Source organism: Colossoma macropomum, unplaced genomic scaffold (genome assembly GCF_904425465.1).
Source record: "Colossoma macropomum unplaced genomic scaffold, Colossoma_macropomum, whole genome shotgun sequence".
In the NCBI taxonomy this organism is placed as follows: domain Eukaryota; kingdom Metazoa; phylum Chordata; class Actinopteri; order Characiformes; family Serrasalmidae; genus Colossoma; species Colossoma macropomum.
Genome location: NW_023494807.1, coordinates 17992557 through 18019959, shown reverse-complemented (window position 1 = coordinate 18019959; position 27403 = coordinate 17992557). Strand labels below are relative to the sequence as shown.

General features: G+C 38.2%; 1 protein-coding gene across 3 annotated transcripts; it reads right to left on the bottom strand.

The window, feature by feature from the left end:
- Positions 1-535: 535 nt before the first annotated feature.
- ralbp1 (ralA binding protein 1) lies at positions 536-27403 on the bottom strand. Of its 3 annotated transcripts, XM_036556274.1 has the most exons (11): positions 27301-27357; positions 22250-22313; positions 19046-19378; positions 15607-16044; positions 13960-14309; positions 11921-12082; positions 10780-10911; positions 8524-8634; positions 6261-6382; positions 5378-5498; positions 536-2973 (listed from the first exon to the last, which is right to left on the bottom strand). In XM_036556274.1, exons 3-11 carry the CDS (start codon positions 19290-19292, stop codon positions 2641-2643), a joined length of 2016 nt encoding a protein of 671 aa, XP_036412167.1. In that variant the 5' UTR covers positions 19293-19378; positions 22250-22313; positions 27301-27357; the 3' UTR covers positions 536-2640. The 3 variants fall into 3 exon arrangements, with proteins under 3 accessions (XP_036412167.1, XP_036412166.1, XP_036412168.1); XM_036556273.1 differs by lacking the exon at positions 22250-22313 and having other exon boundaries at positions 27301-27403; XM_036556275.1 differs by lacking the exons at positions 19046-19378; positions 22250-22313; positions 27301-27357 and adding an exon at positions 16407-16804.

Here is a 27403-nt window from a genome sequence, read left to right as displayed (position 1 = left end):
CATTAATTTCATGTTTTAATGCATTTACTGCATAGATTATAATGTGTATGTATTTAGAGTTTATTTATGTAGCTAGTATATAAATGTTCACTTCATTAGGACGTGTGGAAGAAACAGAAGATGCGTAAAAACCCTATAATATGTAGCTAGTATATATAATATATGCCCTCCATATATGAATGTTTTCTATCATATATTTTTAGTTGTGTTTATATGTTTATATATGTTGATATATGGCTGAAATATATGCTCTATATTTGAAAATGGCCTGTTGTTGGCATATATGTCACATATATGTCCATATGTGACAAAAATAAGTTAGGTAAAGGAAATCCATATGTACTTAAATATGTCATATATTTGAACCCAAATACTGCCATATATCAGATTTCTGTATGGAAACTGTGGCACTGTTTGATGCATTTTTCTTAGCCTTCACAAATCATGCAATCAGCATCCATAACAGCAGTATACATTAAGTAAAATATAATAAATGTGGGAAATGGATGTCATATCCAAATTACTACACTACATCTGATACCAGTACCCACTGTATTTATTACAGTATTCAATACATTCTGTATTCATTACACTGTATTCAATACAATATTCACTGTATTCATACTAAAGTTCATTTTCAGACACTTTATCACTTTGTACAGCAACATTCTGCTAGCAATGACAAAGAGCTACAAAAAGCCATATGAACAGCATGAAAATAATTGTAAAATGAGTAGATTTGTCTTTGCAATAAGTCGTATTAGAAAAGATCTTTTAAAAAGAACTTTCCTACACAATGGAGTTGACAGTCAGCAGTATTCATGAGTGGATTTATACAGTATCTCGACTGACAGCCTCAGAACAATAAAGGGGGGGGGTGCTCACAAAGATAAAAGGAAAAAACATGACATACAGGGCTAAGCAGAAGTGACATTTGGAGAGAAAGACAATATTCTCAGTGTTCCAGTAGAAGATGTTTTTGGGTGATTTTTCTTCCAAAGCAATCTATAATAAAGCAATACAATAAGTAATATTTATTTAAGGAAAAAAAAACTTCATAATTAAACAATTAATATGACATAACAGGGCTGTAGTCATCCTGCATATTAATTAGATAATGTCATGTGGTACATGTAGTATTGGTAACAATTTGGAGTTGTATACTCATTTTAAAAACAAAAAACATTACTATGCATTTCGTAAGACTTTATAAACACACAGTGGCACAACTTCACACCATTTTTCACCATTTAGCAACATAAAGCTTTCCATCATCCATCAAAAATACTCCGTTTGTGCTTCAAAATATAGCTAGTGTAGTTGTTATAGCTGAAATACTAAACTTAAACAAAGCTACATATGAAAACCCTCCAAAAAAAGTGTTACCAGTTCTAGAACATGATGTCAACTGTTTATTAACTGAACATGAACAACATTATATGCTTCTGCATTTGGGAGACTTGCAAAATTTCCATTTCTCAGTAAGGGCTTCTTGACAGCTACACATCCTTTCAGATTCATAGTGCTGAGTTGTCTTTGCACAGTGGATTTTTTTCAGATCTGAAGCAAGAGTGGAGCTTGATTTTCTCCTCTCTCTCCAAGATGAAAGCTTTAAGTGCTGTTTATCTGATGGTGACGGTTTTGGTGGTCTACCAGCTCTTGCATGGTTGGCGGTTTAATCTTTTGATCAATTTATGACTTCCTCTTTTTTCACTTCAACTTTCTCTTTCCTTTTGCAAGTAGATTATCTTATAGCTAATCTTTTCAGAAGTATCTCTTGAAAAATGAAGCACCTGTACTTAATGGCCATTTTGACTGGAAATTAAATAAATGACGGTGGTTTCTGACTTTTACACAGTCCTGTATATGACCAAATAAATGGCATACTTAATACAAACAATCCTCTGTAATTTATTTCAGTAAATATATAATATAGGTGCATCTTAACTTCTTTGTCTTAACAGTTTCTTCATTGAAAAACTTATGCTTATGGTTACACTCACATATGGCACAATGTTTCATCTCACACACACACACACACACACACACACACACACACACACCCCTTCAGTTCACTAGAAAGAGCTAGGATGACATTTTGGATCCCAAGAGAAAAAAAAACAAATTAATAGACCAATATATTTCTCATCCCATTCAAACAATATCTTTTTTCTTAAAAATAACCTGCTATTTTAAATTAATTCAAAATTATTTGAAGACAGGTGGAAATGATTTCCCTGGTTGTCTTGAGACACGAAACTAAGGGAGAGTTTTAGGGCAAGGGTGAAATCTGTTGGTAAAGCAACTTTCTTTTTGGCTAAACTTCTTATATTGGATTAAATTAAAAATATAGAATGAATAAAATTATTCAGGGCATGATGACCCCAGTCCCAAAAACAAAAACAAAAAAAAGGCACCCCTACTCACCAGCTGCTGATTGACCCCTCACTTAATTACTTTGCCTTCTTAAATTTATCTTTAAGCCAACTCCCCAATCTTACCCACCTAACTGTGGTCCCAGTGTGGAAACAACATTCAGTTCACCTTCAGCGAACCTTATCTGAGGCCTGTGAGTGATGCTAGGGGCTGAACGTCACCCCTAATGTCACACCAGTGTGTAAAACCACTGGGGCGTTTGATCTAGAGTGGTGGATTTTGACTGACCGCGTATGTTTTGCTAGGTGAAGGTTTTAAATTGTCCTTTCCAGGCTTTCCATTGGCTGGCGCTGCAGAAGCAGCAACTGTGGCATCTCCTGGCACTGCTATGGCCACAGAAGCGTTGCGTTTGATTGGCTCATCAACCCTGGATCGCTCCTCTGGGCTGGGCTGCATGGGCAGGGCCTGTTCTGCTGTGGGAGGGGCTGTGAGCTCCTGCTGCAGCTTTTGGCTCTGAAGTAGGCGGAGCTGAACGCGGAGTTCCAGGATGGCTTCCTGCTCCTCGTGGATGGCCTGGTTCAGGTGGGTGTTCTTGTTCTGCAAAGAGAAATGACAAACACAAGTGCTTCAGTAGTAGTAGTAGTGGTAGTAGCAGTGGTAGTTAATTCCTCTAAAAGCTACATCACAGCAAGTTATTACATGAAACGGTAATGAACATGATGCCTGAGACATTGTTTAACAAAAGTTTTGTAATAAGATTTTGGCCTAGAATGTATTTTTAAATCCATTCATGGTGTGGAGGTACATGGCAGGTGCTGCAAGAAAAAAATGGTCCCCAAATCGCCCCCCAGATTTACTACTATTTTACCATTAGCAACATTTCATATAAAAACTCAGAAGACAGGTGTGGTGTTTGATTAGTAAGTAAAAAAATCTATATTCATGTAGGCAATGTAAAGAAATCGAAAGAAGAGTCGGTAAGTTTACATCTCATCCATTGAATTATGTAGAAATTTTGAATACTTTGTGGTATAACCTTGAATTGAATTAGGGTGCAAGGATACCATTAACTGTAAAGTGATAGTCCATGAAAAAAATTACATTTATAAACATTTTCAACCTACTATGTACACCAAATGTAATTATCTGAGAAATGTTTAGTGTCTTAAGTTTGCCTCTTGTTCAACAGTAGTGGCCTGCATTTTGCTTTAGTCTTTAGATTTTAGATGACAGTATGTTATACAGTGACAGAAATCACACAAGTAATCTCAAACAGACTCGCTTAACAACTCAACACTGAGGCAAGTGTGGGGATTTTACCACTGCTAATTGGTGGGATATAAGTTTGTGTTGACTGATAGAAACATTAGTCTTAAATATGTCTTGGCTCATCCACCACATTCGTGGTAAGGAGCATAGAGTAAAATGTTTTTTTATGGTCAAATTATCACTATTGTTTGATGTTGCAGTGTCTAACAACACGCCACCTGAGACCTGGGGCCTGTCTTACGAAGCAGGACTTTATGCTGAGCCAGCTAAACTTTAAGCTTAATTCAATGTAACCCTGGATTTTTTATCTCACAGTAGCTCCAGGGCATCTTAAGTTTGGGAGTTAGCCTTAAACAACGAGCTTCTGAACAATCAGGGAGAGCCTTCTGATCGAGGTGAACCCCTCCTAGTTTTTTTTTAATGTGGCATCAATCATGTGGAAAAAATGTTTTCCAGTATAGGAAACAAATAACGCTACATGGATATAAAGAATATGTTATTTTTCCAACATGTTAGCAGTAGTGATGGGGTTGTAGTATGATTTCTTCATTCTTATTTGAAAAATAAGCCACTGGACTCTAAGTCATGTTTTATGCGACTGGCGGTTCGTCATAAACAACATAGCTTGAGTATGTAAACCTGAATTAACAGAGAAAGCTGTTAACTGGCATCATAAAATAACCGCAGCAAAATTTGGTAGGTTTTGTGAAGGTGAAACTGTCCGAGTTGAACATGCTTTGTAAGACAGGCCCCAGTTCATTAACAATGAATGACCTAAAACTAGAAAAACAAACAAATAAAAGCTTCTTCCACGTTCCATCCATCCTCATGCTCACATCATTGTGGCCCTAAACCAGAAGTCAGCAACCCAAATGTTTAAAAGAGGGATTTTGTCCTTTCAACAAAAACCAAACCAACTTGGCAGCCACAACATTTTATATCCATTTTACCATCTTGGCTGTAAATATGTTTCAGTATGTGCAAACTTGGCTCTGTTTTAAGTTTTAGCTCAGCTGTAGCCGCTTTTCTCAAATCTCCAGCTGGAAACTTTTCCGCAAAAGTAGAATTGTTTCTTGTAAAATGTCTCTCATTCAACTTTTTACGAGGCTAAAGTCAGCTTTTTGTTCACCAGCTTTGAATTTTCCCGTTTCACCTTAAATGGTGCCCGTAGTGCCAGGATGTAACTGCCGCACCATTTAAGGTGGAACAGGATAATGCTAACAAGAAGCTGGCGAATAAGAAGGTGACCTAAGCGTCGCATCTTTTTAGTGTTTGACAGTTTCTCGTTGCAGATTAAATGTATCAGAAAACCAGAGTGCTTATAAACATGAATAAGTCTATTTGTCTCCAAATTAATGATGTTCATCTTAACTCTCTCTCTTTGCCATTTCGTTAGCCACTAGCTAGGAGAGACTGTTGTCTGCATTGCTATGTGACAAGCAGTCTGCGCGCCAACCTTCAGGGTGAAAGGCTGGTGATAGCAGATAAACATTAAGTCCAGCATTTAAAACCATTTATGGTTAAAACTGTGTTAGAATGATCAGCGGAGCTTTATTGTACTGCAAAGGAGGATTCTTTTATTTTTATCTAAAAATCTAATTCTGCTTTAGGGCTGCAACAGGGCAGTAAAAGAGCCGCATGTTGCCGAGCTCTGACCTAAACCCACCTCTCTCATTCCTTCCCCCCCCCTTGTACACCCTTATTTTCCGTCTCTGACTCCCCCCCCCCTCACCTCCAGCTCTTCGTTCTGTTTCTGTAAATCCTCCAGGATCATCTGCAGCTCCTCCTCATCTTCACTCTCGCTCTCACTGTCGGACGAGTACTCCTCCGTCTCACTCCGGCCCTGCTGCCGGCTGTGTACATATGAAAGAAATATTGGTTAGACGTGCGGCATAATTGTTTTGCTGCTGTTATCAGTTTTCCAGAGGAAATACCACAGTCAGTGGCATGCTTTTTACAACAAGATTTGGCTGAATGGTAACACCTGTTGCTCATTTTCCCACCACACAAATCAAACACTATAATGTGATTGTGATGCTTTCAAAAGTGAAAAGCGTCACAATCAAGGCTGTATTTACGAGTGTCAGGGGCCCTGGTTTACTTAATCCTGGGGCTCCTACCATACCACTATGAATACATTTAACAACATCATGTATCAGAATAACAGTACACAATAGGGACATACTGACAAATTATTCATAACTGACCAACGCTACATGAATTTAATTTTAATTAATTTCCAATAAACAACAGCTTCTACTTGAATAATCATTCAAGTTGAATGTTTTTGAATTGTATGCTTGTATATATACACACACATCATGAACAAATTATAGTTGTCAGTGTCTCAGTCAAACAAACCGGGTTCTCACGTAGGGCTTGTTTAATAAGGTTTTGGGCTGTTAACTTCATGTTCCTGCTGATGTCTGGCCCCAACTATCAGTACTACATTCCACAGTCCGTACAACGAACACTTCTGATATCTCATTGCTTTAGTATCAAGTATTGTACAACGGCTTAGAACAACAAAGCAGATTTCAGGTGGAAGGTGTGGAGGAAGAGGTTTAAATATCTGTGGTGTTGTCCCTGCTTAAAGGTGTTTTCTGAACTCTTACCTCTGTATGTCAGCAATCTCAGCACGCAGCCGTTCAATCTCTTCCTTCTCTGTGGCAATTTGCCTGCGCAAGACCTGCTCAAGGGAGATCAGCTCCTCTTGCTCTGTCAATATCTCGTTTTCCTGTAGGGGGTGTCAAAAACACTTTAAACAGTTCAGTTTGTATTACAGTTTAGTTTGTATTACAGTTTAGCCTAAAAAATTTAACCAAATCTGAACCTCATTTCTTTTTTTTCTCTCTTTTTTTTTTTTTACTATTTATGCATTCTAAATTCCTCCTTGTACAACTTGGGAACAGTGATGTCAGCGATGTGTTGTCAGGAGAGTATGGTGTAATGAGGCTTCACTGTTTTACGGAAACCTTGTTCTGACATATTGTGTTGCCTTGTTAAATTGTCCTACCTCAGTGCATGTTTATAGGTAGCTCCTCACATAAAACCATAGACATTTTGATGGCCTAAATCACACATAGCTTAAGTCAGCTTCCTATTATAATGCCTTAGGCGCCAGAATGTAACTACTGCACCATTTAAGGTGGAACGGAAAAATTTGAACAAGAAGCTGGCGAATAAGAAGCTGACTTCAGCCTCGACTAAATCTCCTTATCAGAAAATGTTACTAGCATTAAAAGAATAAGTAGGATGTTCTGCCTAAATCTCCTTATAAAAGGGTAAGTAGTAATATTAAGCTGGACAATACAAAAGACTATACGACAGATTTGAAGTCAGGCTGACTTTGTTAGAACACCAGTCTAAATCTTTTGGATTCAGCCATCGGTGGCAGCATTACTAGTCAGCTGGGTTTGCTAATGCTAATTTTAGCGGGAGCCCTTACACTACTTGTTTACGTTGGAGTGGAAGAGTCTAATGGCTGAAGATAGATTATACCACTGCCATCTAGCACAATGAACCACTGTCTGTCACAAATCTTTGTGTGTAAACTATCAATTAAAAATCAATACAGTGTTTTTGAGAATTAATACAGTATCACCAAACACGACAACCATGAGAGGCATGAAGGCAGGTCATGAGTCCCGAGCTCTGCCGCTGGCAGCTAGACTACACCTTATGTTCAACCCAGGCGGACAAAATGCAGAACAGGGGTGGTGACGGCGAGGCGGAGCAACAAGCTCTCTTTTCCTCTCAGTTCAGGTGCTCATGCTGCCCTTAATGAGAGCCAGCTGATGCTGATTTAGTGTGAGCGCCTTTTAAAAAGAGCAGAAAGGGAACAGAGAGACAGAGAGATATGAGCAGCAGCAGCAGCAGAACACACTGAAGAGCTAAAAAGCTTAGTTTGCAGAAAAGGACTGAAAAGTCTAGTTCTGAAGCCACTGATAACTGGCCAGCATAGGTTTTGGTTTTGTTTGCTTTGTTTGTGTTTGGTGTGAAAATTAAAGAATAATAGCTGCTGCAACGATCAACCCTGCCTCCAGTGTCCTTCCTGAGCCCAGAGTAGTACAGAGTGTGCTACAAACACATTATCTACAGAGAACTCACTTAAATATGGCACTGTTCTAGTAATTTCAGTGCAAGAGCTTTAGGGTTTTAATTTTAGGGCATTTACATTACTGCAGGACGAGCAAGTTTCTAGTGGGATGAATTTTCTTCAAATCCAGATGTTTGCACCACATACGGTCTCATAGTTGTCAGCGTTGTCATAATTTCTAGAAAGCTAAAAGTTGATGTTGTGCATATGTGAGCATGAAGTATTGCTTTATACCTGCAGCTGCCATTATAATTATCATTTATTCAGCTTGTGGGAGCTTTTCTGACATACTTTATATTCTTTCTCCTGCTGCTACTGCTCTCCAAATGTAGAGGATGGAGACGAAGTTCTACCATCCAGACCATGTAAATAGTTAAGAGAATCTTCCAAAGAATCCATCGTTTTGTGTTTCGGAAAGTGTTAAAAATGGATTTGGATGCTAGGAGGCCAAGTACAGCTAAATATGAATAGCTGCGGTCATAACTCGTTTATATGATCTGCCTGAAAAATCACAGAGATGAGGCTAAAATTATCAAACCACTGCTGCGTTTGGTGAAGAACTGTAGGTAATTCGGTCTGCAATTTTCAGGAAAGCAGAGAGAAAAACACGGACATGGCCAGATGAAAGTAAAATGCCTGAGTAGCCCGCGAGAAAGAGGAAATTACCCCAAGACCGAATCAGGCTTAAATGACTAACCAAACCCAACTGCTAAACTGTGTCCTCTCAAACAGGAAATGAAACCTTTGTCAATAAATGCAGCACATCACTTCAGTCTCACCTGAGCCAGGAGGATGTTAAGCACCTCTTCTTCATTCTCAGACATCTCCTCTTTGGACACATCCTCTTTAGACAGGCTGGCGATCTCTTGTGCTATCTTACTCTCACACTCCTGCAGGTCAAATCATGAGGAGATATTCACATCCTAGGACTGGCCCAAATAGCATTTTATAGGCTTCGAATACTCAGTGTTTCTGAACAAGTACTCAAACATTTATACTCAAAAAGTATGTTTATAATTAACTGTAGTTTTATGCATGCTTGTTACTGCAGTGCAAAATATATCCAGTAGATAGCAACAGTGTATTAATAGTCAGGCTGAAGCCCAGCTGCTTGCATGCTGTGTGTTCCCATGATCCGTTTGATGCCCTTTCATTGACGTGTGAAGTCGTGCGTCATCCTGTCCTCAACGTATTGCCTGTATTAGGACTTCCCGGTCTTAGCAGATTTCTCTATGACCAAAATAAATGTAATTGTTGAAAAACTGCTGCTGTCGTGCTTTGTGGTAAATGAAAAGGATCCAAACATTTTGTCCTACGTTCTACATTTTTCCACTGAAAGGCACTGGATCCTCTGAATTGAGAGGGAGCTCATTACAGATATGAACAAAACACAAACATCCATGCTAACAGTACTCCAGCACTCCTGTGCACTGAAAAATCACTTTTCCACTGCGTGTGGTACCAGTTTCGACTCCGCTCTACTTGACTCTACTCGCTTTCGGTACCTGCTATTTCGTTTTTTACTGCAGATATAGTACTCCCTCAATGTAGCTGGCATGACACATGAAACTGCCGTGATGAGAAGGAGGCAAATTTTGTTCAGAAGAAGCTAATGGCAGCAAGACAAAAGACTTTGGAAAATGCTACTCAGAGTTCAGATGACGTAATGACTCTACTAAACAGTACTAGGTACCAGGCTTTTCTAATGGCAAACCAAAAAAAGCAAGTAGTTAGGTTGAGCCGGTACCATGCAAAAGGCTACTATTACTACTATTTAACAACTTTCAACAACATCTACTTCTGTACTTTCATCACTGCCAAAGCCACTTAAATACCACACTTGCTGGTTTCTTTGGGGTATTTTGGTGTGGTTGCCAGTCTGTCAGTGCCAGTTGCCAGTGCTCAGCAGTGTTAGCTTTTATATAGCAAAATTCATACATTGTCTCCTTCATCACCTACTAACTAAGAGAATCCAGTGACATTCAGAAGAAAAATGTACATAGGACCAAACGTATTAGGTTTGGATCATTTTTGTTTACCACAGATTGCGAAAGTGTTGGTTGCTTTCATTTTTCTTTTTTTATGAAGTTATTTTAGTTGGCTAGCTTGTCTTTTTTTAGTCATAGAAAGCAGCACTGAAAGTAACACACAGGCCAAATCGGGTTCAGTTGTAGGCGCTTAGACTTTAGCTTACATGGCCAGTGGAAAGCGTGAAAAACGATAAATCTTCCAAATACTAAATTAAGAACCAAATACCGAAGTAACAAACAAATACTCGAGTATTCAAACACTCAAAAAACACACACAATAGAGACTTTGCATAGACTTCTACATGGGTGCAGTTGGCTTGTCTGATTAGTCACTGTCACTAATAGAAATGTTCGACAGTTTAATTAGACCAGTTTTATCATCACGCCACCATCTACCTGTCTCGTTTATAATCGACTATAAATATTACTACTAATTTTCAAATCGCTTAATGGTTTAGAACCTTCATACATTCGAGTGCCTGATAGAATATGTTCCATATCGAGCTTTAGGATCATCTGGTGCGAGCCTTCTCCGTATTCCATGTGTGAAACTTAAAAAGAGTGAAGAGGCAGTGTTTTGATTTTATGCACCTAAGATCTGGAACACATTACCAATAAACATCCATCAGGCTCCTTCTGTCAATGGTTTTTAAAAACAGTAAAAAACGTATTTCTTTATTTTAGTGTTTAAAAGTTTTTTCTTGTTTCTTTTGTTTTTACTGGAATATTAGTATTACTTTTACTTTCTTGTTAGTTGCATTTTTATTTATACTTTTATTTTGTGCTTTTTATTGTAATTATTATTAATATATCCCCTTTGCTGTTTATTATTTGTTATTTTAATTCGGATTGTTTTTTTCTCTTCTTCCTCTGTTGTTTTTACTTTGTATCATGAAGCACTTTAAGCAGCATTTGTAATGTATATAAGGTACAATATAAATAAACATTATTAATATTATTAGGCAGCAGTGCTGTGAAGTGGAGGAAGTGTGTGAATAATCTTGCCTGTCTCTTGGCCTCACGGAGTTTGCGTTTGAGAGCGGTGAGGATACGCTGCACCTCCCACAACCGTTCCTCTTTAGACAGGTCCTTTATACCGGCCTGCAAGTCTCTGTGGAGGCAGTTCAGCAGGAATTCCTGCAGAAGCAGACAAACATACACATGTACACGTGCACTGACATACACTGCTTCAGTACAGCAGCAACTAGACCAGCATCCTTCACTATGAATAAAAGACTGAATGTGAAGCAGGGTGCATTATCTTACATCTAATCTTCTAGGAACTCTCATTTAGTCATTTTAAAGAAAGAAACCCAAGGGCAGCTAAGGTGTGTTTGGGTAGTACATTGAGTGAATGCTAGTGTGTTTGAATGGTAACATAATGTCAGTGACTCCTTTGGGAGCAGCTTTTGTATGGCTGTAACTGGCTGGTTTTCAGATGGATGGAAGAATGGAAGAGTTAAAGTGTCAGCAGCGTGCATAAAGGTAAAGAGCGGTCAAACTGAATACTGATAGATTTGATATAATTAGTGTTGGAGGTTTTTGTGTAATGTTCTGCTAAATATGGTTACTTATGGTTAATAATGGCTGTTTTGACTAGGAATTAAATAAAAGAAAGGGTGGTCTCTGACTTTGCACAGTATCACTCTTCAAATTTTCCAACACTGCCTCTGTTGTGGGGCAATGGGGGTTATGGGCATTGATCAGTTCAGTAGACACTTCAGCAGGTTTATGCTCCTGTCCTACAGTTGCCACACACTTTTTTGCATAATACATTGAACAACGAATCAAACGAACCAAACATTCAACCTTGTTTGACTATCATACCTTGCCCTGAGATCGGGTTTTGGCTCCAACCAAAGATCCACAACTTCCTTATATAAGCATGCAAATGTGATGATTCAAAAATAAACTACACTTCTCTTTCCTGGTGAGGCAGGGCCAATGTTTTCACCCTAAATACTCCACTGGGTTTGATGTGTACAGTGTAATTGAGAGAACCAAGTGTCTTGGTTGTTAGTGCACTGAATAAAGACTATGTAAATTGAAATATGTTTGTGTCACAAAAGTTACCAGCTGTGGCTGTACTAGGTTAGGACTGTCTGAACGACTGGGCAAGCAACATGTAGTTATAGCACAGCTGTACCTGTCGCCGTATCTCTTCTTTAATGCTCTCCTGGGTCTCAGGCAAGGCCGGCATAGTGGCCATGTTGGACCAGCGCAGGGGCCGCACCACTGGCTTCAGAACCACGTCGCCAAACAGCTCCCGAACGTGGGTGAAGAACACATAGAGGACCCGGTTCCCAATCTGCACATGGGAGGGAAGGAGAGGGTCAACAGAACAGAGCATGAAAAGCCCACAGCCACACAAAAGGTTCACATCACAGAGTAAACTGAATGCGGCAGGTATAAAACTTACCCTTTTTATTTACAAACAACTTCATTTACTGAACAGTTAATGAAGTTAAATGACGATTTAGTGAAAAACTTTAAATGTTCACTGATTTACATAATTACATACATATGTAGTTGACTAGCCAAGACATGTTTGGTGTCCAAATTTAGCTTCTTTAGTTTAGATCTGGAGCTATGATGCTAACATTGCTAATAAACACTACAACCACAACCACCCAAACAGCTCAAATCGCTTCTTTAAAACTACATCACCAAAACTTCATTTAGCTCGCCCAAACTGCATCCAGGTCTTTATTACGACTGTGCAGACTTGCTGATGTGGTTTAGGACACAGTTTGGTATAGAACCGTACATTCATGACAATGACTATCGTAAATACAAAGAAATCTGATCCAAGATCACTCCTGCTATGTGAATACCAGCTTTTGTATTGTCTGAAATGGCTACCTGTAGTTTTGTTTTGTTTATTTTTATAGTTCAGAGTAAGTCATACTGTGCTCATACTGTGCAGACTTATCTGTATTTATTACGGTCATTGCTACAAATACTGATTCTAGGTCAGCAGTAAGTTATACTGTAGTCCTAAACTACGTCGACAAGTCGGCACAACCTTAATGAAGACCTGGATGCAGACTGAGAACAGTTTTGGTCATGTATTTTTACACAAACTGTTCGGGCTATTTGGGTGACTATTCAGTTTTGGTGTTAGCAATGTTAGCCTTGTAGCTTCAGTTCTAAGAAGGCAAAATTTGGACTTCAAACATGTACTGGCTGATCGATTGAATAATCAGATTTTTGAATAATTCGATTTTTCACTGAACTAGTGAAAAAGATCCAACTAGTTCAAGATAAGATTTTTCACAAATTCATATAACAGACAAAAATCCTTTCTGACTTCAGGAACTATATCTTATTTTAAAACATCTTATCTCAAGTTAGGGAATGCTAAACTATCCAGTCCAGTTCGATGAGCAGTTGTTAGGTCATTCGAGCATTAGAGTTTATCAAGTATTACAATCATTCAGTAGCCAATACCACTATGTTATCGGTGTAACCCTAGTAGAATACAAAGTTTAAAACAGAAGTTGTCTTTGTACTTGGGAACATTTTTTTTGTAATGGCTACAAACTGAAGGATGTTTTTCTTCTAGGATATTTTTGTAATATGGTCCTTGTTCTCTACATTGTCAAGCAGCATAAGAAAATTAAGATGTAAAGTATAATTGATTTCGATGCTTAGTACAGAAATACTGCACCAGAATATGTTGCTGCTATTAAAGTATGAATGCCAGTGAGGTACCAATGAGCACTACATAAAAAAAAGACCACCCCAACTCTCCCCATATAGTTTTCTTAAAGTATCACTATTAATAGCAGTAGCAGTAGTCAAGTGTGGACAATATGGAAAAATATATCACGATTCATCAGGAAATTATCATGATACACAGTAGGTAACAATATTTAATTTTTCTGACATGTTAAGTTGGAAAAGCCAAAAAACAGCCAGTGGTGCCACTTTAAAAAACAAAGTATTATCACTCAAGTCATTTGATTTAAGTCAAGTGATTTTGATTTAACATTTCACATGTTGTACTGCACTAACTCCAATTAAAGAGGCCAAATTATGCACTATGCACTAGCTCACAAAGCATAATTAAAGCAATTTATTTCATGATAATGAAGGAACTGTAGCCTTAATTATTAAGCATGCTATCATTGTTACAGTTACGTTTGCAAGGCACTGCAAGTGCAGTGTGAGAAGGTGTCTTACCTGCACGGTGGGATTGAGGACAATGGAGATGTTCTGGATGTTCATCTTGGTGTCAGCCTCGCGGGCGATCACATGGTCCATGTGGGTGATGAGCCAGGCCAAAAGCAGCCTGCTGCCAGCCGGCACCTCTGTCAGCAGCCGCTGGAACTCCTGCAGCTTCTCGGCTTCGCTGGGCCGCCCACACGCCTCCTCAAAACGCGGGGCCAGCTCACGGCCCAGCAGGTTGTCAGGAAGTTCACGCAGGTATTGCTTCAGCAGACTGGCCACCGTGTGTGGATCATACTCCTCCAGGCATGGACACTCCTCACGGTCATACGCTGCCTTCAGCTCATCCACCTTAGACTTCATTCCTGCAGAGAGACAAAGAAGAGAGGACAGGAGTTCAGGGCACCCCTGCTTGTGTAGATGTATGTCCCAGAAGCATTTAGCTTCAAAGTACCTGATCTGGTTAACAGCAGTCTTAAAGTGATGGTTTGACCAAAAATCTAATTTACACAGTTGTGTCCTTATCTCAGATGTCCTTGGTCAGCCAAGACACGATGGGTGTCTGAAGTTTGCTACAATAGTATTGCACTGGAGCTATGAGGCTAATGTAACTAACAGAGGAAGATGCCAAAATCATCACACACTTGCCTCAAAATGTATATACTTTTTAAATAATCTCCAACAGAGATGTGCTTTCTGACACTGTGTAACACACTGTTATCTATAAAAAAAATTGGTAAAAGTACATCTGGGGGTAACTACAACTACACCTGGGGGTAATTTATAACTTGTAAAATGTGTAAATTTGATTTTTTGGCTGAGCCATTGCTTAAGGAAAATTAGAGGCAGGTGTGTTATGTTAGAGTTACAACTACACTCTAAACAACTGATTTCCTGGAGCAGGATTAGGCAAAGTTAAAGAAAGAATCGGGTTGCCAAAACTATTGAGATGTGTATTAATATGTAACTCATTGAACCCTAGGCTTTATATTCAGTTTTTAAACCTAAGACTTATTATTTAGTAACTACTACGAAACCAATACGCAAATTATGTAATTATAAAACTGAGGGACTGAAGTGGGGCTGCATAATACAGATGAAATTCCACATTGCAGTTACACTGCTACAGATACAGTGCTGTACACGAGTTATTTGTGTTTCAGGAGACATTTCTGAGGAGATTAGACATAAAATAATCCACTTTTGGGGATACAGAGAGAGGAGAAAATCAAGCTCCACTCTCGCTTCAAATCTGAAAAAATCCACAGGTGTTTCTGTTCATCCTTCCACTGTGAGAGGACAACTCAAGACTATGGGTCTGAAAGGATGTGTAGCTGTCAATTTGATCAAATTAATTTATGTCTGTTGCATCATGTGAATGAATGCCGTGGTTTATCAAAACACCCAGAGAAACTCATCTGGAGCATCAGAGATCAAGATGCTCACAGCACAGAATAAATATTTTGTGTACATGGTTTAAGCCTAATCTCAAACTAACTTGCAATATCAATGGCATTTCACCATTTCTTCAAGCATTAGGCTTAATTTGAGCAAAACTGACCCATGGGGATTAAGAGGTTAAATTACACAATAAAGTATTTGTATTTATACTTAAAAATACACATACAAAAACATTGCAAAAGAGACTATACAGCATCCTACCGGAAACACGGTAGATTCCTTCACATTTCATGCCATAGCTCTCAATGTAGTCCAAGCACTCGCGGAAAATAGCTGGCAGTTGGATCCCATCATACAGAGCCGTCCTCCTGACCGCTTCGGCCAACGGCGCCCCAAATATTGGCCTGATTGTGGCCGGTGTCTCCACAGCGACAGGCTCCTGTTCAGTGGTGCTGGGCTTCTTCTTCTTCTTTTTCTCCTTCCACTGTTTGACCACATCAGCCGCAGTGAGGTCCTTGGACTTCTTGTCCTTGGCTTTCTCCTCTTTGGGCACTTTCTCCTTCACTTTGAAGTCCTTTTCTTTTTTCTTGGAGAAGCTGGGCTTCTTGAAGACATGAATACCTTTGGAGCGCTTCATCTTGGACGGGCTCTCCGCCTCATCGGCCGAACTGTCCTCCTGGAAGGCAGCGTAGCCCTCAGCTAATCGAAGAGAAAGAGAAATAGAGGGAGAGATACGGAGAGAAGCAAGGAGAAAGAGAGAAAAGATAAAAGAGGAATGGCACATAAGAAGAGAACTCACATCCTCCTCTTCAGAGCTGACACTGAAAGAAAGCATTCAAGAAGACCGCAAAACTGAGAAATAACCCGTCCCACTCCCTCATTCCTCCAGCCAATCTACCTCAAGGTTAGGCAAGATTGGAAAAAAAAGGAGAGAAAGCAGAGATAGAGAGAGATAGCAAAACTGCTCAAAAGAGGTCAGCTTACAATTTAGTACTATTCCCTGTGCAGCTATTGTACCAGGTCCCTTTTTAACTCTCCATCTTTGGAGCCTTGACACCTACTTTGCGGAGTGTGCTCTCACTAACTGAGCTCATAACAGCAATCAGCGGCTCAGTAACGCAGCTCCAAAGCCCATCAGCCAGTGGTCATAAACACTTCTTCCCCGGAGAGCCCTGGGCTAAGGCAGAGATGTTGTTTTGCCACTATGGCACACCTACAGAGGACAGGGACGGACAGGGTGTGTCCTCAAACTGTCCATCACTTCCTGCTTGCCCGCTATAGGTCAGCTAAATATAGCTGCTGGGTGGAAAATAGTTTCACTCTCTATCTCAGGAGCTGCAGGGATACAGGGTAAAAGCTGACACAGTTGGCCAGTATGCAGTGAATAATATTAAACCAATGTCCTTATTCAATTAATCCTTAAAAGTTATCCCTTAGAAGTTAAAAATGTAATTTAATATTAAATATTAATATTAAATATTAAGATGTTTGATGTCAAATGATCCATTCTGGAGAAACTGATCGAACTGGTCAGAACTGTTCACAGTGGTGGTGATAGGAACCAGACGTCTAAAGAGTTGCCTCTAACAGCTCCCTCACAGAAAGCTAGTACACGAAATGGTTATGACCACGCAGCCTGACGTCTGAGACGCTGTTTAACAAACATTTTGATATGTTATTGGGCTAAAATGTTCTTTGTTTCAAATTTATTCTTGTTAAAGGGGTATATGTGGGATGCTAAGGTAAAATAGTCCCTAAAGAAAACGTTCTTCAGATTCACCACTATTTTACTATCATGAGCATTATACAGAAAAACTTATAGAAAAAAGACACATGTAGGTTTACTGGTGGTTTTGGATAATAAATAAAATGGTTATATTTGTGCTGTAGACATCGTGACCCCTGGTTCCTATCACCACCACTGTAAAGAAATCGGAGTCACTAAGTTTCTCTACAATTAACCACTTCACGTCAAATAACACTGAATGACTGTTTACTATTATATTATGCCAAAATTGTGAAAAATTGGTGGAATTCCCCTTTAATTATTTCTCACTCTTAGCTCACAGAATCAACTGGAGAAATCCTTTCGGAAGTGTTGATTTTAAACCTTCAATCAATACCACGTTTGTGTTCGTACCGTCACATGCAAAAGTTTGAACACCCTGGTCAAATGATGTTTTGAGTGAAAATAAGTGAACACATCCTCTACAAGGAAAAAACTAAATTATGGCATCTTCTGGTAATTTTAGTGCACAATTTCCATTTATTTGCTAAGTTTAATATATTGGGGGGAAAAAAAAACATAAAATGTGCCATAACTTTTGCACAGACCACATTTTATGTCCCCAGTATGTTAAATTCAGCAAATAAACAGTAACTGTACATTTAAATGTGCAGAAGCGTGATCCCTGTAGAGGATGTGTAACTCATGTAATTTGACCACGGACGCCCATACTTTTGCATACTACTAGAAGTATTTTATTACGATTTGAATTTGATAAAATGCTACTGTTGTCTATGGTCACGCCTTCCATAATTTACATTTTTTTTTTGACACTGCAAAAGTCAGCAGTGCAGACTCAAAGCGCTCAAAACAATGTCACTTTTTAAAATAGAATGCAAACATAATTCATTTCATGACTATACAATTAATGATGCAATTACATAATTAAATAGTATAACAAAAACTCTACAATTCTGCGTTCTGTATTGACAGATTCTAGGGGTTAAATTTAACAGTAGTGCTTGTCAGCTGCTGGTTAGAAGCAGAACAGATTACCTAATTAGACATAGGCCTTGTTTTCAGCAATGTTCCACTATGATATATCTATTTGATGTTGTAACCAAGGTTCTACAATACCACCTGCTGGGCCGTGAGACTGGAGTAGCTCAACCAGACATCCTAATATAACTAACAAAAAAGTGAAACTAGTAACCACCAATTGGCACTATGCTAATTCACTTTCATACACTGTCAGCAGCAATAGCATTACTGACCGAACAACTCCTTTAAACTTAAAGTGGCCGTCCGTCTTGAGTCTCGTTAAAACTTTCGATATCAATCACCTCAATTTTAATACCAATCCCTGAACGATACTTTTTTCTATTCTGTTCAATTACAAATGCAAAGTGGGTGTGGCTTAAACCAGAAATGGCACACAGACGCTAAGACTGACTACTTGCATGTTTAAGTTCAGTATTAAATGGCAAAAGTTTTCGATTCAGTGTAGTATTGAAATATTGTATCTGTTGCTAAAATTAGTGCAAATGACTTTTGCAGGAGCAACAATTGACTGCTTGGCTACTTTTAAACTTCAACCCTTTAAAAACTTATAATTTTTATTTTTGTTATACTAATCAAATATAATTAAGTCATTTTGTAGTTACATGTAATTACATACATAACATTGTTTTGATGTGTCAAAAATTGATGTATTTTCTTGCAAAACAGGACCTCATGCACAATATTAACCAATATTAATCAAATTCAAGTCATAATAAAACATCGCCTCTTCGACTTATAAACACAAACATCATACTGACTGAAAGTTTAGAATCCACAATTCTCACGTAATTTATCTGCTGGAGTGTGAAATAATTTGCGTCTAATTACACCATGCTTTTATTACTGCTGTGGCTTCTAAGGCTTAATCGACAAAGAAGAAAAGCAAAGGCCTCTAGACGTAGTCAAGCTTACTGCGTTTCTCCTTCTTCTTGAACTTGTTCTTCTTCTTGCTGTGCTCCTTGTCGTCGTCTGAGGCTGCATCGGGGGGCTCATGGTGGTGTCCGTCGTGGGGGGGTGAGGGTTCACCCGTGCGGTATAGGCCCGGGAATTTAGTGGGGCTGATCTCCTCTGAGCTGGGAGTGCGAGGCACGCCTCCAGGGTGCTCCGCCCGCCGCTGCTCCGCAGGGCTGCTACTGGGAGGCAGGAAGCACTCCGTCATCTCGCTCCTGTGTTCCTACTGGCTCCACACAGCACACTGCCCTGCTATTGGTTGCACTCTGATGACACGTCACCTCGCCATACCACCTAAAAAGACAGCATGATTATATGACTGTTCGGCAATAGGGGTGAACATCTATGACCTCACAGTGATTCGATTAGAAAAATTATGGTTGTTTAGAAAATGATTCAATGCATCATGTTCAATCAGGCACTGAATTGTTTCCATGACTAAATCTGATTATTTTGTTAATATTTACTTTACACAAAATACACAAATGTGACTGGAGGAACTACTTACACATTAAAGGAACAAAGACAACGAAAACTAGGGATATGGCACTTCTGGGCCGTTGCTGCAATCCTGTATTTTTCATGTACATACCTGTCACTGCAGATGTTGATATATAAATATTCATAAAATGTAGAACTTAGGACGGCATCTACTTGGATTAGCACTACAGAGGAATTTAACATTTATTTCTGTATAGTTACAAATGCAGTAAAATTAATAAAATGCAGACGTTTTACAATAAATACATAAATATGATTTTGATATAATCATGCATCCCTAAAATAAACAATTTACCAAGCATTCTAAAGAGATTTCTACATTTGAAAATAGCCTAAGATCATTTATTTCGGCCATACAATTAGTGCATTCTTTGAATATTATTAAATTATAACTGATTCTAATATTCCAGTTAATTATTGAATCATCAGTTTCATCATTGATTTAGTAAAAAAATCTCAACTTCATGCAATCAGTTGATTGATTTGCTGTAAATGAGCCTCCACTGAAGGTTTTACTAGTCCAATCTGATCTCTGTTTGCTGATAAGCCTCACTGAACACCAGGTGACTGGTGTGTTTTGGAAACCCTGATGCTGTGAGTCACATGATATTGGTAACAAACGTAATTAGCCATATTCTGCTATTCTACTCTTGCTTATATCAACCTAGGTCAGGTTAAAAAGCAGCACAGCATCATCATTAAAATATAACTGTACTGATCTTAGCTCTATGATAGAGTACAAAACCAGGCTCTGATGTATATAAGTGCAACCTGCAATAACTTCCACATGAATGCCACCTATTGGCCAAGTTCCTCCTGTGTCAGGTAAAGTAATTCTGGATGTTCTATACTTTGCCTAATATGCTTGGTTTGAATCAGGCTTTGAAGCTAAAAGCTTTGATGAACAATATCCAAAACATCGAAAAGTTTATGGACTCCTTCTAATTAGTGAATTCATCTTCTTAAAAGTGCACCTATTACTGACACAGTCAACTGCATACATGTCTTGCATAATCTCAAGATATGTATACAATTGACTGAGAAAAGCACTGATCATAGAATGAAACACTCTGGAGCAGCTGCACACGAGCCGAAGGTCACCAAGCCCACTGCCAAGTGTCAAGCTAACCTATTCAGTGTCTTTGGGATGTGTTGTAGTGGAGTTCAATCAAATCCTCACAGTAATGTTCCAACATAGTGTAAAGTAGACCTGGGCGATATCTAAAATTAATTAGCACGATATTTTCTAGTTAAAAATTGTGATTATTGATAATATTGCCCCCCTCCCCGCCCGCCCATCCGCCCACGCCAAAAAAAAACAGAAAACATTAAACACGTGGTCCGCAGCAGCTTTGACCTACTTTCTAATCTATTTTAGTCTATATGCTTTTTAAATATTGACTGTTTTAATAAAAAACTTTAATAAAAATCAACATATGAAATAATATGATACTCAGTAACCCAACATCTTTTGAGAACTTCATCTTTCATTCAACTTCATCTGTCATTACAGTAAAGGTTACTGCAAACACGTGCGTTCATGAGCTTCTTCTGCCGCAGATTCACAGTGACTTGCTAGCTGATAGCACTCCCTGCTAGAGAAACTTCAGACTGCAAGTGATTTCCAAAGCCATGTCCATGTGCTTTCCACATTAAAAACAAGGTGTTTTCCGTCGTTACAGCAGCTTTTCATAATTCAACTAACCACCGGGACCAACGGAAAACACTGCACACCGGCCACAGACGAGGGTCAGGGGAACTTTCTCTTCAGGTTAGAGTAACTTAGCTGCTCTATGCTAACTTCCAGTCATTTTAGCTCGTTTTTTACTGCGGCAAGTCATTTTGCGGCAGGCTGAGATCCCAAAGCACGTCAGCATTCATCTTGATTCCATTCGTGTAAAGTAAATTAAGGGGAATCTGTGCATTACAGAGTGTAGTAGAGAGAAATAACACAGGCAGTTTTTTAACAAACCTGTCTGTCTAATTCTCTCTCAGTTCTTTTACCAAAACGGCAATTATCCCCCCTTACACGACACCATCAGGTTACTTATCCATCATCAACGATATCTGATTACATTACCCTTTCACCCAGCCTTCCCGGAAGAGGCTGTTTCTGCGGGAAGGACACACTCCCCATGAATACACTTGATGAGAAAGTGTCTATAAAAGTACTAAAAGTACTTTACTGGGAACAACTGCACACCTGGCAAATCATGCAATTATCTAACTTCAGGTAATGTTCACATGAACCATCTGAATGGGGAAAAATTGTGATCTCAGTGATTTTGACAGTGCCATGATTGTTGGCGCCTGAATTAAGTATTTCTATAACTGCTGATCTTCTGGGATTTTCACACACAACAGTCTCCAGACTGTTTACTCAGAATGGTGCAATAAGGAACATCTAGTGAGCGGCAGTTCTGCGGACGGAAACACCTTCTTGATGAGAGAGGTCAACAGAGAATGGCCAGACAGGTTCAAACTGACAGAAAGGATACGGTAACTCAGATAACCACTCACAATTGTGGTGAGCAGAAAAGCATCTCTGAATGGACAACATGGCAAACCTTGAGGTGGATGGGTTACAACAGCAGAAGACTATGTCAGGTTCTGTGTCTGTCAGCTAAGAACAGAAAGCTGATGCTGCACTGGGCACAGACTCACCAAAACTGGACAGCTGAAGACTGGAAAAACGTAGCCTTGATGAAATGCATATGAATTTCGATTTCTGCTGAAGCACAGAGATGGCAGAGTCAGAATTTAGCGCCAACAGCATAAATCCATGGTGGTGTAATGGTGTGGGGAATGTTTTCTTGAAACACTTTAAGCCTAATATCAAATCAATCATCGCTTGAGTGCCACAGCCTATTTGAGTATTGTTGCTGATCATTTGGAATGTGGTAGAATGTGAGATTCGCAGCATGAAAGTGCACCTGAAAAATCTGTGGAAATTTTGTGGAATCCATGCCATGAAAAATTTAGGCTGTTTTCAGAGCAAAGGGAGGCCCTATGCAGTATTAGTAAAGTGTTCCTAATAAATTGCTCAGTAAGTGTATAATGCATTTTTACATTTATGGATCTATATTTAAGGATTTCTTTTAGCAAATTATCATAATCCCGTCACTTGTGTGAACACACAAATCAGATATGTAAGAACAGGCTGTCAGCATTACAGAAACATGCTCATAGAACAACAACATTGCATTAGCCTAAGGGGCTTATTCACTTAAAACTGGGTATTTCTGCAACTACATTTTAGCCAATTCTTTATAAAATAATGGATCTCAACAAAATGAGTTCCAGAGTCGATAACGCAAATAATGAGCTTTATAAAAGTTTGTATAATTTTCAAATTTTTAGTCAGAAATGAATTTGTCTTTGCCACAACATTCTAAGCTGTGAGGACATTTTCACTGTTTTTGGGTATAAATCACAAACAGCATGGCCCATTACATCAGCTCTGACTGACAGTGTCTAATATATTTGAATTTAACATGAATATGAAATTGTTTTAAAAACCTTGTTCACATTATGTTAGTTTATAAGCCATGCTTATGGCTTATAAAATGGCTTGGATGATATTAACTTTGCTTTTGTCAATGTGCTCTTTGGTAACGTTTCCACTGAAAGTAGGTTTGTTCGGCTTTCCAAAAACAAAACATTATTTCAGGTGATTTGGTCAGTTGCAGTAAAGACATGTAAATGTTGGACAGCTATAGAAAAGCAAATACAATAATGACTGACCAGCAACAGTGTTTATTTATATTTGCTTTGAATTAACAGTTGTAGTTTCAACTGAAAAGACATAATTTTATAATTCAGTAACTTTCCATTGATTTGGTTACTGAAATCATGGGTATGGGACACGAATACAATTTTTGGTTTTATCCAAAATATGCTTTATTAATTAGATAAGCTCATCACATTTTGTAACAATTTTGTAGGTGAAAATGTATTATGACACGTTGTGCTTCATGCTAAAAATACGCACATAGCTATATACAAAAAAAAACAAAAAAAAACACTGTCGACCTAAAAGTGTCTGTAGTTGCAGAAACAGCATCCACAGCTTCTTGTGTTTTCTAAACTTGATTCAAAATGAAGATGAACAGCAAAAAATATTCTTCAAAAAACTAAATTATTTGTAAAAAAAACATTTGAAACATATGGCTGGTAGCTACAATACATGGCAAAACATCTACTCCAAAGGCATTTTGGTCAGGTCCGAGCCACCACGGTAAAGTTAGTTTTATTTTCGATATTCGTCTTTTCGGCGCTAATAACATTTGATCGCACTACGGTAGTCAGTAAAGACCTACACATTCATGACAGTACGACCACAGAGAGTGATGCACACCTGTTCTTTTGCGGTTTGGGTGACATTTAACGTACCGCTATTTTGTGTTAATACCATAGAACTGAGACAAGCTTTTCAGTCGGATGGAAAATCATGCACTTCTAGACCACACCTACATCCATGCACACGCCTCTGTTTTCCTCCAAAGCGTTTCAGTGCATTTAAATACATATTTTAATTGTTCATGCTAACAATAGACACCGCCAGACAATTAAGCGTCAATAGCTCCATAAACACTGTGTCCATGCACATCTAAATAATTGTGTTATTTGCTCTAAATTATGGTTAGAAACACACACCACTTTAATTTAGAAAAAGGACTTTGAATAAACCTGTAACTAAAATGTACTTGCCAATACTTGTCCTAACAGTACTGAGCATACCTTACCTGTAAAAACTGATATTACCTGTATACTGATATAGCTAGTTAGCTTGATGACGGATGTTCAGTATTCGACAGACATTAGCAGTCTTGAAGGTTCAATAGATCCTTAACCATCTAAAATATTAGTTTAAAAATGAGAGTGTAGAAAAGAAAATGTCTTATTTAAGTGGATCAAATTGCAAATCAAAAGTTTTTTAAATCCATCAAACACCAAGTGAGTCAGATGTTTTAAATCTTGTACATTTTTTTCATTTTGAATTTCGATAACATTTTAGACATTGAACATTTAAATCAGCAGTGTTTGGTGCAGTAATGACACACAAACTTTGAATTTTACTTGAGGATATAATGTAGCTAAAATACTGCTTAGATTCAAAGTGCAGCATTCACTGCAATTAATGCAGCTGAAATGCTTTTGATGGTTAAAATACAAATATTAATATAAAGTAATTATTGCAGTACATTCAAAACTCAAAAGTTGTGTATGATTGCTGTAACTTACCTGCACCACACACAATTGTTTGTAGTATTGGGTGTAATACAGCTGAAATGCTAATGAAATTCAAAATTGCTAAAAGTTAAATCAATATATCCAAAATTTAAAGATGGTGCATCATTGCTGACACCGCACTGCACCATACACAGCTGTTTTTAGGGTTGTATATAATTCATCTGAAATATTATTGAAATTCAAAATACATAAAAATGAATAAAACGTAGTTACAGCAATATATCAAAAATCCAAAGGCTGTGCATCATTGCTGACACCTTGCTGCACCATATACAGCTGTTTTTAATGTTGTATATAATTTAGCTGAAATATTATTGAAATTCAAAATACTGAAAAAATTATAAAAAGTAATTACAGTAATATATCAAAAATCCAAAGGCTGTGCATGATTGCTGACACCTCACTGCACCATACACAATTGTTTTTAGTGTCGGGTGTAATACTGCTGAAATATTATTGAAATTCAAAATTTCAATAGTGTCAGCAATGACGCACAGCCTTTAAATTTTTGATACATTACTGTAACTAATTAATTTTTATGTATTTCGAATTTCAATAATATTTCAGCTGCATTATTTACAACATTAAAAACAGCTGTGTATGGTGCAGTGCAGTGTCAGCAATGATGCACAGCTTTTGAATTTTGGATATATTGCTGTAACTACATTTTATTAATTTATATATATTTTGAATTTCAATAATATTTTAGCTGCATTATTTACAACATTAGAAACAGCTGTGTTTGGTGCACCAAGGTGTCAGCAATGATGCACAGCTTTTGGATTTTGGATATATTGCTGTAACTATGTTTTATTCATTTTTATATATTTTGAATTTTAATAATATTTCAGCTGTATTACACCCGACACTAAAAACAATTGTGTATGGTGCAGTGAGGTTTCAGCAATCATACACAACTTTTGAGTTTTGAATGTACTGCAATAATTACTTTATATTAATATTTGTATTTTAACCTTCAAAAGCATTTCAGCTGTATTAATTGCAGTGAATGCTGCATTTTGAATCTAAGCAGTATTTTAAATGTTCAATATCTAAAATGTCGAAATTGAAAATGGAAAAAATAACTTAAATCTGATTCAGTGAGTTTTTGATGGATTTAAAAAACTTTTGATTTGCAATTTGATCCACTTAAATAAGACGTTTTCTTTTCTACACTCTCATTTTTAAACTAATATTTTAGATGGTTAAGGGATCTATTGAACCTTCAAGACTGCTAATCGATTACTGAACCTCCGTCATCAAGCTAACTAGCTATATCAGTATACAGGTAATATCAGTTTTTACAGGTAAGGTATGCTCAGTACTGTTAGGACAAGTATTGGCAAGTACATTTTAGTTACAGGTTTATTCAAAGTCCTTTTTCTAAATTAAAGTGGTGTGTGTTTCTAACCATAATTTAGAGTAAATAACACAATTAATCAGATGTGCATGAACACAGTGTTTATGGAGCTATTGACGTTTAATTGTCTGGCGGTGTCTTGTTAGCATGAACAATTAAAATATGTATTTAAATGCACTGAAACGGAGGAAAACAGAGGCGTGTGCACGGATGTAGGTGTGGTCTAGAAGTGCATGATTTTCCTTCCGACTGAAAAACGTGTCTCAGTTCTATGGTATAGCGGTACGTTAAATGTCACCCAACCCGCAAAAGAACAGGTGTGCATCACTCTCTGTGGTTGGACTGTCATGAATATGTAAATCTTTACTGACTACCGTAGTGCGATCAAATGTTATTAGCGCCGAAAAGAAAAATATCGAAAATAAAACTAACTTTACCGTGGTGTCCGAGCCACTGTCCACTGGGCACGAGTTCCTCTCCTGAGCAGTGCTGTACCCGTCAATGTCACCACTAGCTAGTCAACTGTTCCCATTCACTATAATAAAACTTTTCACTCACTCAGTCAGACTGAACACATTTAAACCACGTTAATCCACTCAAGAACTAATTAAGTGTAGCAAATATAATATTAACACCTGTAAAAGCAACTGCCTCGTTCCTTATTTCACACACGGTACGTCAAACACAGCCAGAGGCAGCTAATGTTAGTTAGCTAGCTGGCCAGTTTTCTCTGCTAATCTTAGCCCACCTAACGTAGCTAACGTTATGGCTTATGACCAGTTCTTGGACTGTAGCGTTAGGCAAGTTAACTAATTATCCAGCTTCTAAGTTACGCTTACAATAACCTAAACCGAAGCTCTGCAGTCATTAATAGGATCCCAAACAGACATTTTATTTCCTAAATTCTGTAAAGATTGTTTTATCTCTTCTCTGCTGGCTAACAGTTGGCTAACTTAGCCCTGCTAGCATAAGCGACATATTTTGAGCAAGGTTGAAGCTCTAATCAGACTGGACGCTTCGGTGGTCTAATAAAAAACACGAAAGGACCTTTCCGGTAAAACGTCTTCCCATAGAAACAATGAAGAGTATTATTTAAACCAACCTGCTCAGGACGGGACGGTTTCAGGGTGCTGCTTCCCGTTGCTTGTTTACGTGCCCGACCAGAACGTCAGTCTGCGCTGAGCTGAGACTTCTGGGAGATGTAG